We start from the raw sequence: 12,947 nt of genomic DNA, 5'->3' as shown, positions 1-12,947 counted from the left end.
ATTGCTCTAAAATCGGTTGAGATATGCAAATGAAATTTTTTGGGTTTTAAGAGGTATTTTTAACTTTAGTTAGTTAGAACATAGACAGAGATCACTGTGTCAGTTGTCAATCGGTGTCAGTTGTTTAGATGTTTATTAATTTGGCTAGTCTTTACTATAGCTATGATATTCAAGCTTAAAATGTACCTCTCTCTTACGTTGTTCTACGATATGCAATATTCTAATGGGCAACTGCGAGACTTGCAAGATTCTTGCTGCAAGACCAAAACCATTACCAAGACTGGGAGCGCAATATCAAGACCAAGACAAAGACCAGATGTACTGACGCAAGACCAAGACCAAGACTGTCTAAGTCTCGTCTTGGTCTTGCATTTGAGCAACACTAGAGCCGAGCGGCAAATTTTGATTGATGGCACTATGCAATACTGCGAGAGGTATGTAATAGCTCTGAAAACAAAAAAATTATGATTGTCAGTAAGGACAAGATTGACGACGAAACAATCTAAATAAAAGAAAAAGCTTTAGAGAAAATACGCAGATACAATTACTTGGGATGTGAGCTGCGTCAACAGTGGAACCGCAACGTTGATACAAAACGACGCTTTGAGATGACCAGAACCGCTTTAAATAATTAGAAAGCAGTAATATGCAATTGAAAAATGGAAATATAAATTATAACTAGAGTATGTACTTATTAAGATACTACGTATTCTCTGTCCTTTTATAGGTATATAGCTGAATTCTTGACAAATTATGCCCGCAACTTAAAAAATACTTGCCAACTATGAGGTGGTGTTATCGTCGAATGAGCTATTACATGAGGGGACATGAAAGGAGCCTCCACGTAGATTGTGATCACTTGTGAATACAATCGGGCGTCCCCTGGAAACGAGTAATGTCGGCTAATCCTTTCAACACCGGTGCACCAACAACACAGGTGCAATCAAAATCAAAACGGTCTTTATCAAGGCCATTTTTGATGACGACCTCAATTAATATTGAAGGACTATCAGCAGATAAAGAAGACCTATTGTCTAATATGTGCAGAGAACATAGTGTCGATGTTCTACTGGTTCAAGAAGCCCATAGAGGTACTGCAAGCCGCAGACCAAGGATTCGGGGTATAAAGCTCATACTGGAGAGACCACATGACCAATATGGTAGCGCAGTCTTCGTCAGACCAGATATCGACGTAGCATCCACATCTCTAACAGATCAAAATGACATCGAGATCCTCACAGTGGAGATAAACTCCTGTACAGTAACGTCAATCTACAAACCACCAAACGCTGACTTTGCTTTTGAGGAACCGAATAACTTTCAATCACAGCAAATCAAATTCGTACTGGGTGACTTCAACTGTCACAGTGTCGCGTGGGGTTACAACGAAACAGATTCCAATGGCGAAGAACTAGAAAAATGGGCTGAAAGCATGAACCTAAAACTTATTCACGATCCAAAGCAGCCTGCGTCGTTCAACAGCGGAAGATGGCGCAGAGGTTACAACCCAGACAATATATTTGTCAGCGACAGAATTGGAGACCAGGTGACAAAAATCGTTGGAAGCGCCCTCCCAAAGACACAGCACAGACCAATAATTTGTCTTTCCAACGCGGCAATCAGATACGAAATTGTTCCTTTCAAGAGGAGGTTCAACTTTACTAAAGCAAAATGGGAAAAATTCTCTGAAACATTGGATCAAGAAGTTTCCCAGCTAGAACCTTGCCCTGATTCATACGATAAATTTGTAGAAATCGTAAAGCAAGTATCACGGAAATTTATCCCTAGAGGTTGTCGAACTGAGTACATAGCGGGGCTCAATGAAGAATCTAAACCCCTACTTAAAAGATACGAACAGCTATATGAAGAAGACCCTTTCTCGGAAGCGACAATACAGGTTGGGGAGGAAATGTTACATGCGATATCCGCCAACAGAACGGAAAGGTGGTGCAAGCTGGTCACGAGTCTGGACATGAAACAAAACAGCAGACGTGCCTGGAAGCTGATTCGGAATCTTGGCAACGATCCCGCTGCTCCGGCAGTCAACATGACAGAAGTCACACCCGATCAGATAGCCCATCATCTTCTAATGAACGGTAAGACGACATCAAGAAAGAACAAGGTGAGAGCTCAACGGAATATCGACGAAGAAAGAGATGTTCTAGGTACCTCTTTTTGTCTAGAGGAGATGAGAGGCGCGATCCATCAAATGAAAGATAATAAAGCGGCTGGCCTGGACGACATACGAACAGAGCAAATAAAGAACTTTGGACTAAAAACCGTAGAGTGGCTCGTAAAAATGATGAATTGTTGCATCCGTATATTACAAATCCCCAAAATCTGGAGAAAAGCTAGAGTGGTAGCCCTCTTAAAACCAGGGAAGGATCCGGCGGATACAAAGAGTTTTAGACCTGTATCTCTCTTGTGCCACCTTTTCAAGGCCTTTGAAAGAATGATACTGAACCGGATCGCAGAATATGTGGAGACTAAAATTATTCCAGAACAAGCAGGATTCAGGCCCGGAAAGTGCTGCTGCAGTCAAATTCTTAATCTCACCCAACATATTGAAGATGGTTTTGAACGGAAGGAAATAACAGGAGTAGCGTTCATAGACCTAACTGCCGCCCATGATACAGTTAACCATCAACGGCTACTCGCAAAACTCTACGAAACTACAAAGGATTTCCGACTAACAAGGTTAGTGAAATGTCTCCTCCAGAATAGACGCTTCTACGTAACGCTCCAGTCCAAGAACAGTCGGTGGAGGGACCAAAAAAATGGGCTACCACAGGGAAGTGTCCTCGCGCCGATTCTATACAACATATACACCAACGACGAACCCATACACCAACAAACAAGGCAATTTATTTACGCTGATGATACAGCGGTGGCAGCTCAGGGAAGAACCTTCAATGAAGTCGAAGTGAAACTGACAGATGCCCTGGGAGACTTAGCTCTATACTATGATAAAAACCATCTGAAACCCAATCCCACAAAAACCCAGGTATGTGCTTTCCACCTGAGAAACAAGCATGCCCGAAGGTCGCTGGAGGTGGAATGGCGTGGTCAGATGCTGGAACACAACAAGACGCCAAAATACCTTGGCGTCCGTCTGGATAGAACTCTGTCTTACCGATACCACTGTCAAGATGTCAAGAAGAAAGTAAGTGCCAGAAATAATATCATCCGCAAGCTAACTAATACAAAATGGGGAGCACAACCACACACTCTCCGCATTTCTGCCTTGGCATTATGTTTTTCGGCCGCGGAGTTTGGAGCACCAGTATGGGCAAACTCTGCTCACGCAAAGAACGTCGACGTGGCTCTAAATGAAACGGTCCGTATAATATCGGGTTGCCTGAAACCGACACCTATCGAAGAGGTATACCCCATTGCTGGAATTGCTCCACCACCTATCAGGAGGAAGGTCACGTCAGAGGTAGAACGGAAAAGGCAGGAGACGGACCGAAGACACCCCTTATATGACTACCAAACTCAGCCAAGCAGACTAAGATCTCGGAAAAGCTTCCTGAAAACATCAAGATCCATCCCCGAAGCGCCAGAGATGCGCCGAATACACCTATGGCAAGCGTCAGCTACCGCGAAACATTTTTCTCCCTCGGAGGAAATGGCTGCTGGACACAATTTACCGTATCCGACTTGGAAAGCGCTAAACAGACTAAGAACCGGCGTTTCACGTTGTGCTAGTAACCTGAAAAAATGGGGATACCAGGAGGACGATACCTGCGACTGTGGCGCGGTTCAGACCAGCCGGCATCTACTATCATGCACAGAGATGAGAGAGACCTGCACAGAACAAGACTTAATTATAGCAAATGACAGGGCCATCTATGTGGCCAACCATTGGAAATACAGAATTTAAAGTTGTTGGTGTTCCAGACACGGAAAGTAAGTAAGTATCGTCGAATGTGTAAAATATGATGGACACAATATGTAACAAACACGAAAACATTAGAAAAGATACAAAAAGAAAATAAATACTAACCACTATGAAAGAAAAAAAAGAAATGAGCTACATTGGTCACATGCTAAGAAATAAAAAGTATTAGATGTTGGTAAAAGTATTAGAGTTGATGCGATTGGATATAAAAGGGAAAGCGGAAGGAAAAAATATCAAATTATGATACTGGCTATATTGTAACTTCTTTAAATCTTACATTACCATATTTCTAGGTGTGATATAGTTTTTAGTGGATATATTTTAATGGTATGCAGTTGTACGATGGTACAGCTTTATATAGAAAGTTATATAAAAATGTTATCTCTTAATTTTATAAAATGTTTATTCAAATTTAAATAAACTAAAGCTAAAACAAAATAAAGTTTTTCAAGTAAAAATTCCAACAATCTCTTAACCTTCATAAAGCCACAAGCTCTATCTAAAAATTAGGACATAATTTAATATTAATAGACTAGTTTCTTATCCATGGCGATGTTTCCGGCAAAGTTAAAAGTTATTTTAGCGTAGAGAAATTAAACAGACTACTAACTGAACCAAGAAAATTCTTGCAAAAATATCTTTTCAACCAGATTCCCTCGACGTCTATTTAAAATATATGAACCGAAATGATTCACCTTGTCGAGCAACGTGGGAAAGATACGGTTTAAGGAATACGATGAGGCAAACGAAGAGTTACTAAAGTTTATTTTTAATAGCATTTATAATAGTGTTTTTACAAATTAGATTTTAAATCCACAAGGGAAATTAATTTTCTTTAGTCGATTATCCCAGAGAACGCCACTTCTCGCCAGTGGCGCATAACCCCGTACATGCGACACTATATCACGAAATTTTATATTTTCAAATCTGACTGAATTGAAAATTGGGCCAAATCCCATCTTAAAGTACAGGGAAAGACTCGCCCATACATATATCAACCATCCATTTTAATCCAAGGTTGTGGATTTTACGGTCCTTCTTTTTAGGGTCTGTTTTTAGTTCTCGTCCCCAAAACTCTCAAAAATTTACAAAATTTAAGTCCTATCTTTGCGGCTTCTGAGAGTATTGATCATTTCCTTTCCAACGCATGTTTGTTTAGTTTTGAAAATCGGCTATACCATTCAAAAGTTACCGAACTTAGAAATTTTATCCAATTTCTATTTAAAAAAGGAGAAATGTTTGTATGTATGTGTGTATGTGTGTGGAAAAGTTACAACGATCTAAATTTTTTTTCTGTGTTTCAAGAGGGGGTCAGTGCCGATTCAGAACCGGTGTGGTTTGTGACTTTCGACCATAAGCCAGCTATAGGACTCGGTAGATACAAAACGGCATATTTTTTGCGGGTATATATCTTGGGTTCAAGAAGAGACAGGAAAACTGCAAATACACCAAATCAATAGCGTTGAGTTAAGTTTAGCGTTGATTTTTTTTTGACAATATCACACAGAAAAACTTTTTTACGTAATAACAAATTGCTAACCAACATCACTTCCCTAGCAACAGTACTAAATACCTGCTGCGATACAATATTACTTGTAATTAATATAAAATAAAAATAAAACATTAATTGGTGCAATTAACCGGTATGACATAAAATTTTGTATGCACCACGTGAATTATTAGATGTTTATACCCTCGGGCGACATATAAACTCTATGGCCAGAGACGCTCGAGTTTATAAGCTTGTCACCCTTAGGGTGCAAACATCTATTTAATGCCCTTGATACATAAATAACTATTTCATTTACTTAATGATATTTTTTATTAACCTAAAAAGGGGTAGATCCCTGGGTTGGCTGTATACCTTATAGTTAAACAAACTGGAACATGAAGTAAAAACCACTTCTATGTAAAAGGTATATTTACTAAAAATTTTTAGAATCCCAATGGATTCAATAAAATGAGTTTATCAGAACGTTTTCAAACCTATCGGTCCATCATCAGTGAATCTAAAATCAAATAAGTAATCCCACTATTAAAATTGAAAAGATGGTTGAAATTGTGAAAGTTAAAAAATGTGGTTATGATTACTTACTTGAATACTTGCAAAATACCCCCAGAACCAAACAATGGTTGTGATTATAAATAAATCTACATTATGTTAAAATAATAACTTTTTATTAACTTTGAAATTATTTTGTTACAGATGCTGCCAGCTGCCTTAGTTACTTTAGTCACTTTTTTATTAGAAATATGTAGTTCATCACCTGTATATAATATGCAACCAGCATTTATAACGAATACAGTGGGTAAGTAGATAAAAATTAATTTATAATTTTTTTTCTCTCTCTAAATTGTTATTTCGGACGTGTAAAAAGTCAAAAAAATTTATTAACGAAATTCGCTTTTTATTTTACTTACAACTACTATAGTATAACAAAAGAATGCCTTGACGACCAAAATGGTATTTAGTTTTTAATATCTGGTGACCTGATAAGTATCCTCCTTCGGAAATTAGGGCGCTGTAATCTGAAAAAAAAACATTAGTTCTAGAAAGTCTAACCTTTTTAAGGCATCTACTAAATAGCGCGATGCGGCCAATAACATATTTTGATAGCTGTATAAAGTTCACGTGTTTGGGGAGAAAAACGATTTTTGGCCTCTCAGTAAACATTATTATTTGAGAAATAAAACGTCGAAGGAAACAAAAAGAAAAACTGGAAAAATATTACAGGGCTACATAATGTTTCGTCAGATTACTCTTCTGATTACGTGACTAGTTCTGTAATGGTCGTATATCTATATTGTAGAAATAATGCACTGGACGGCCCACCGATGTAGTTACCTACACTGGACAATTTGAAAAACGTCCATGAAATGGTTTTGCTGATCGTAAAGTGAAGGTGCGTGAATTGGCAGAGGCTACGTAAATTAGTAAAAAGCGCAGTTGTCATATTTGGAACGAAGTTTTGAATATGAAAATATTATCTTGCCGATGGTTGCCACGTTTGCTAACCACTGACTAAAAACATAATCGTATGACCACTTCCCAATATTTGGACCCTATGAAGACCAATTCGTTGGACTTTTGACATCGGCTGCTAACTTTTGATGAAACCTGAATCTACTACTACAGACCATAAAACAGTAGAACCGAATAAATACACGGCAGTAGAATGAAGCCAGAAAAATTATTCCAACGTGGCCAAGAGTCGTTCAATGGGTCGCAGAGCTTATATCAAATGTATTTTGAGATTGCAAAGGTAAAAATTCAATTGACTATCTTTAAAAATGTAAAAGTATCAAGAGAAAATATTATTGTGCATTATTTGACCAACTGAAACAGGAACTCAGTGAGAAACGGCCTCAACTACAGAAGAAAAAAGTGTTCTCCATTCTGTTTTTTTTCTCGCCGACCCAAAATAACGTTATGATAATAGCAAAAATTCACAAGTTGGGCTTAGAATTCCTTTCTCAACCAACTTATTCTCCTAATTTGGCCCCTTCCGATTATTGTGTTGCCAAATATGAAGAGATCACCCATAGGAAAAAATTTAGCTCGAACAAATAGATAATTGACGAAACAAACACCCGTTTTTAGATCTTACAGAATCATGTTATTCGGACAACATAAAGAAGTGTGAAAATCGCTGGAGTCGTTATATTGATCTAGATGAAGACTACATCCAATAAAATAAAATAACTTTCTAGACAAACATGTTTTTCAGTTCAAAAATGTTGTTACTTATCAGACCATCTAGTAAGATAAGGAATTATTCTAAATTCTAATTTTCTTCTTAATTCTGTATTTTGTGATTATGCCAAAGCTTTTGATTGTGTAAATCACGACATTTTGATAAAAAAACTAGATTTCTATGGAATTCGAGGTATTTTTTTGAACCGGTTTCAATATTATTTGGATAATGGGAAACAACTGGTTAGAGCAAATGATACAGAATCTAGTCTCAAAAATGTTGTATGTGGGGTACCTCAAGGTTCAGTATTGGGTCCTCTACTTTTCCTTATCTTTATTAATGACATCACTAGTTTAAAAATCGATGAAAAAGTTTTTCTTTTTGCTGACGATACCAGTATCACTTGGAGCAACTTAAATATCGCAACTCTTCATGCTACTATAGCTTCTGATCTAATTACAAGAAAATCCTGGTCTTATTCTAATTTACTCTCTTTTCACGTAGATAAAAGAGTAACATTATCCTATAAAGGAGCTCTTCAACCCTTACCTCTTCCTAATAGCCAGATCAGTATCGTTGATTCTGTAAAGTTTCTTGGTATCTTTTTAGATAGCAACCTTAAATGGTCCCTCCATATCGATGTGTTAAGCAAGAAACTATCCTCAGCTTGCTTTGCAATAAGATTTGTTTCGAAGAAAATTTAGACTCTTCCAAAATAACATATTTTTCTTTGTTCGAGTCCCATCTTCAATATGGTTTTCCTTTTTGGGGTTCTGGTACAGCTTTCCAATCTGATGATATTTTTAAATTACAAAAAAGGGCAATAAGATATCTGTTTGGCCTCAAAAGAATAACACATTGCAGAAGCTAATTCAAAGATCACAGGATTCTAACACTACCTTTTTTATATTTTAGAAACTGTTTGCTTAATTCGTAAACATCTACACGTCTTTCCAGCAATTCTTAGACATGACTATTCCACCAGAAATTCTACCTTTGACATCTATTTACCGATCCCGTCCCGTAGTTAGTAAAAAAATCTATATTATATTCAGAAAAATCTATATTATGTGCAAAAAACTATACAACCATCTCCCTCTATAACTTAAATCTGCAACATCTTTCCACAAGTTCCGTAAAATGACAAAAGCCTATTTATCTGAAAGACCATATTATTCAACAGCAGAGTTTCTTAACGAATAACTAAGAAATTAGAGTATTCTTATGTATGTAGAATCTTAATCTATATTTGAGTGTCATATGCAGCAGCTTAACTTACTTATGATTAAATTTCTTAAGGTAAATTACGCAATTTGCATTTTTTTTTAATTTTGCAATAGATTGTTAGCTATAATAAAATTGTTAAATTTTTCATGACAATAAAGCATATTTCTATTCTATTCTACTCTATTAATTTTTTTGTTATTTCTGCTTTCGTCCCTTTAGGCCTCGTATTCTCTAAGTTTAATATATTTTTGGCTCTGGGCCTGTTTCATTTGTAAATTGTGGAATAACATAAAATCAACCCCTTCTTGCTCAAATAAGACTTTTAAGTACAGTACTTAGTTGAATGGGATTCCTGTTCGTATCTAATTTACCTGCCGGGAACTTTGTTGCTGACAGCGGTCATCGAGTTTCATAAGTTGACGAAGGTGTGTTCTCTTTGTTACTACTATTAAATTAGAAGATCATTTCATGAGTTTTTTATTTTGAGTATGTAATGAATTTTTAAATTGTGCAGAGAGGGCGTTGTAATATTTTAGTTTTTTTATATAATATTAAGCAAAAGGTATTAAAAATATAATTTAATATGGGAGTAAACCACAATAATTTATGATACATTCAACTGAAGAAGAGTGCACACCGTGTAAAATTCAAAAGAATAAACATTTGATGTCAGAAGAATCCTTAAAATTGGTCTAAAAAAAAATGTATGCTACAAAATACTACAACTACAACAACAAAAAACAAGACTACAAACTATAAAACAAGAATCTATTTACAAAAATCTAAACAAGAATCTACGTACATTTTAAAACAACCATATAAATATGTCTCAAAACTTGGAGCAATATGCAAACCGCCATGAACCCTTTAAAAAAATTTAAATATGTATTTGGTCTAAGAGTTCACACCACAACTTCAAGCAATTCAACAACAAAATGGAAAAGGAAAACCCGACATAGAGAACATTGCATACCTGAAAAAATTATTGCTCTCAGAATAATTATACAAAAGCAGAACCAATTATTTTACGATCAGAAGTAGACCAACCAAGAAATAAAAAACAGAGTTAGATAGCATGCCAAAGCGAAGACTCTAAAAGCAATGGACATGATTCACATAGATATAATCTGGATATGGGCATCATGATATGGATCACAGGTGAATGGCCTGATGAGCGGTGCGAATTAACTTTTATCCCTATCCATAAAAAAGACTACTAACCGTAGGAAATCATTACAGAACCACTGACCTTATTCCCACATGCTATCAAAATCCTGCTACAGATAATCGAAGGATACAAAATAAAATGAACGGATAAAGAACTTTCTACTTCCAGAAATGGCCGAAGTATATTGTTGTCTTGTACTAGAAAAAGTAAGCGTGAGCAGACATTGAACACCAGATAGAGAACAGAATAAGGCGCGCCGCACATTGAGACGCAGATGCCGCAGGCAACGCAGCGTAGGACAGCAGAGGTTTCTGTTTTCAGTAGTAATAACCCAAGGACATTGATAATTGTTCGAAAAATTTTTATAACAGATTTCGAAAGCTTGTTGCTTGGAAACAGACCGACGCCGTAGGCGGAGGTCTGTTGCCTGTAAGCAACAAGCTTGAGAAAGTTGTTTAAAAATTTTTGAGCATTTATCAATGTTCGAGGGTTATTCGGATAGAAAATTTTTTGCTGGTTATGAAAAAAAAAATACAGAGCAGAAACAATTTATTTAAATGTGCAATTAACAAAGGAACAATTAGAAAAATTTAATGAAGATCCAGACATGTTAGTTTCTATAACTGATGAAGATGTATTTCCACTACGCATGCTGTTAATAATTTTATTATGATGTTCTTCGTCAATGTTCAAGTACGGTTTTATTGAGTTGGGATTGTTATGCCCCGTAATTTTTATAAGCTCTTGCTCTTGAACACCACTTTTGGCCAACCAACTGACCGCGGTCGATCTATTGGAGTGATTAGTAATTTTTTTTCCTTGGTTTTCAAGCCAATCGCTTCGGCAGACGTTTTTGTCCAATTTTGAATCATATTTTTTCCAATGGGCATATTATCATACCAATGATCATTTTCGGTTTTCCAGTAACGATTTGTTCTTAGGAATAATCTATCCGTTTTAATATTTGGGCCCCTTTTTGATAACAATTTTTTAAATAATCTGACAGGACATACGTTACTGTCGTTGTTTTCTATTAAAAATTTGCTGTCAGTACACCTTCTTGAACCACCTTGGCAAGTCTTGCTGAATACAGGGTTATATTGCACTCGATTTGTTACAGAACCATCGTTATTTGTTTCAATACGAAAAAAGTCAATCAAACAAGCAGCAGCTTCTTCACCTCGCCAAGCTAATTCTACGGCGGTTATGTGATAGAATTTCCGTTGTAGCCCTTCAGGGGTGTCTTCGTTCCACAAATTTATCATTTTTGTTATTTCTACTGCACTCAATGCCTCTGAACTTTGTTTCCTTTTACAGGGATTTGATTGTAGTTTTCGTCGTATAGAATCGCGGGCAGCTCGCGCTTGTTGAAATACAACGCTTTTGAATGGGTCAATAATAACTTTCATTTCCTTACAATACTTTTCTTGTAAAAGCTTACTTGTTAGGTTCCACATGGTTTTGACAGTAGCTTCTTTAAACTCTTTAAACTCTTCTTAAACTCTTAAAACTACATGGAATATATTTAAATAAGTTCAAAATAAAGAAATGAGATGCATATTATCACCACGATAAAAACTCAGCCAAAGCTAAGGTACAAGAAATATTTTCAAATAAGTTCATAACAAAGAAATGAGCTGCACTCATGGACAAAGGAATCACTATATAGGAGGCAGAAACATTGGTGACCTGTGATGATAACGCAGATAGCACAGTTATACTAGCAGCAAATTAAGTGGAAATAGTTACCATCACCGAACCGCTAAGCCAGACAAGCAAGGAATTCAGAGAACAGATCAACATCGAAAAAAAAAAATAATGTGTAGCCACAGGACCAAAAATAACAATCTACCGCACATAAATCAAGTGACGAATTTCAAACTAGTACTCAGATTTGTGTACTTCAGCTGCCCACTAAACAACAATGGCCATAGAAGAGCTTTTATAAAAGACAGGATATCAAAAAAAAGGTAAACCGAGCTACTTACATTACTTCGACCAAATAGCCAGAAGAACGGGACCATATTACTATTGGTAGTGAAAGAAAGGGTAAAAGATCGAAGACTAAGAAGAATATATCCAACAGGATGGGTAGACCAAATGAAGACTTTTTTTTATTTTTTTTATTTATTGTTTATACATATGACCTGGCCTCTAGTGACTAATCCAGGTCATTTTTTCCTGATGGGATTACAGATTTTTTCTTATATTTTTACATTTTTTACTAAGCTACTCAATCTATTTTTACAATATACTAATTAATTTGCCATAATCTATTAATTACATTTAACAAATACATTTAACAAATTTAAACAATATACATTTGTTAAAATATTTTTGGTACTATCAACTCCCTTCTAAGTTATAAAGACTCTATTTTCAGAAGAGAGTTGGTAGTCTTTTTTTTTCTTTAATTTAATGTGATTTAATTTATTGAATTATTATTTTTATTTATATATTTTATATTGAAGAATTATACCAAATGAAGACTGTAGGAACAATCCCTACATGAAGTTGTTTATCTGGAACAGGATCTCAGCAAATTGTGAGAGCAAGCTAACGATATTTAGAGTATCGCCGCGCCCTAACAAGAACTGAAGAAATACGGAGGAGAACATCACAATCGATTGTGATTAGTAATGAAGTATAATGAATAATAGAGAAATGCTGAGATGTCTTTCCAGTTTTTATTGATTATTAAGAAGAAGGACAAAATACATGGTAATTAGTCTCTTACCTTCTCAAAATACACAATAACATATAGATGGATAATTAATACAAAGAATACCTATCTAGTTTTTATATTACCGAAAAATGAGATCTAGATAAAAAAATACAACGTAGAATTGAGTCAAATTCGAAATTGAAAAAAAGGCTCTTGGTTGAAAAATATCAGGAAATGGATCGATATAAGTAGAGTAGGAGAACTGTTTAGAGTAGCTGAAGACTAAGTATA

General features: G+C 35.8%; 1 protein-coding gene across 1 annotated transcript in view; it reads left to right on the top strand.

Annotated features, from left to right (window-relative positions):
• Positions 1-12,947, top strand: part of LOC114335635 (serine proteinase stubble) — a 326,052-nt gene that overhangs the window by 62,862 nt on the left and 250,243 nt on the right. The window contains exon 2 of the mRNA XM_028285901.2: positions 6,108-6,210. Within this exon, the coding sequence (XP_028141702.1) occupies positions 6,108-6,210 (103 nt within the window). The remainder of the gene's footprint in view (positions 1-6,107; positions 6,211-12,947) is intronic.

Source organism: Diabrotica virgifera, chromosome 6 (assembly GCF_917563875.1).
Source record: "Diabrotica virgifera virgifera chromosome 6, PGI_DIABVI_V3a".
NCBI lineage: Eukaryota > Metazoa > Arthropoda > Insecta > Coleoptera > Chrysomelidae > Diabrotica > Diabrotica virgifera.
Note: the sequence above shows the minus strand (reverse complement) of the source record. Positions and strands in the feature narration are given on the sequence as shown.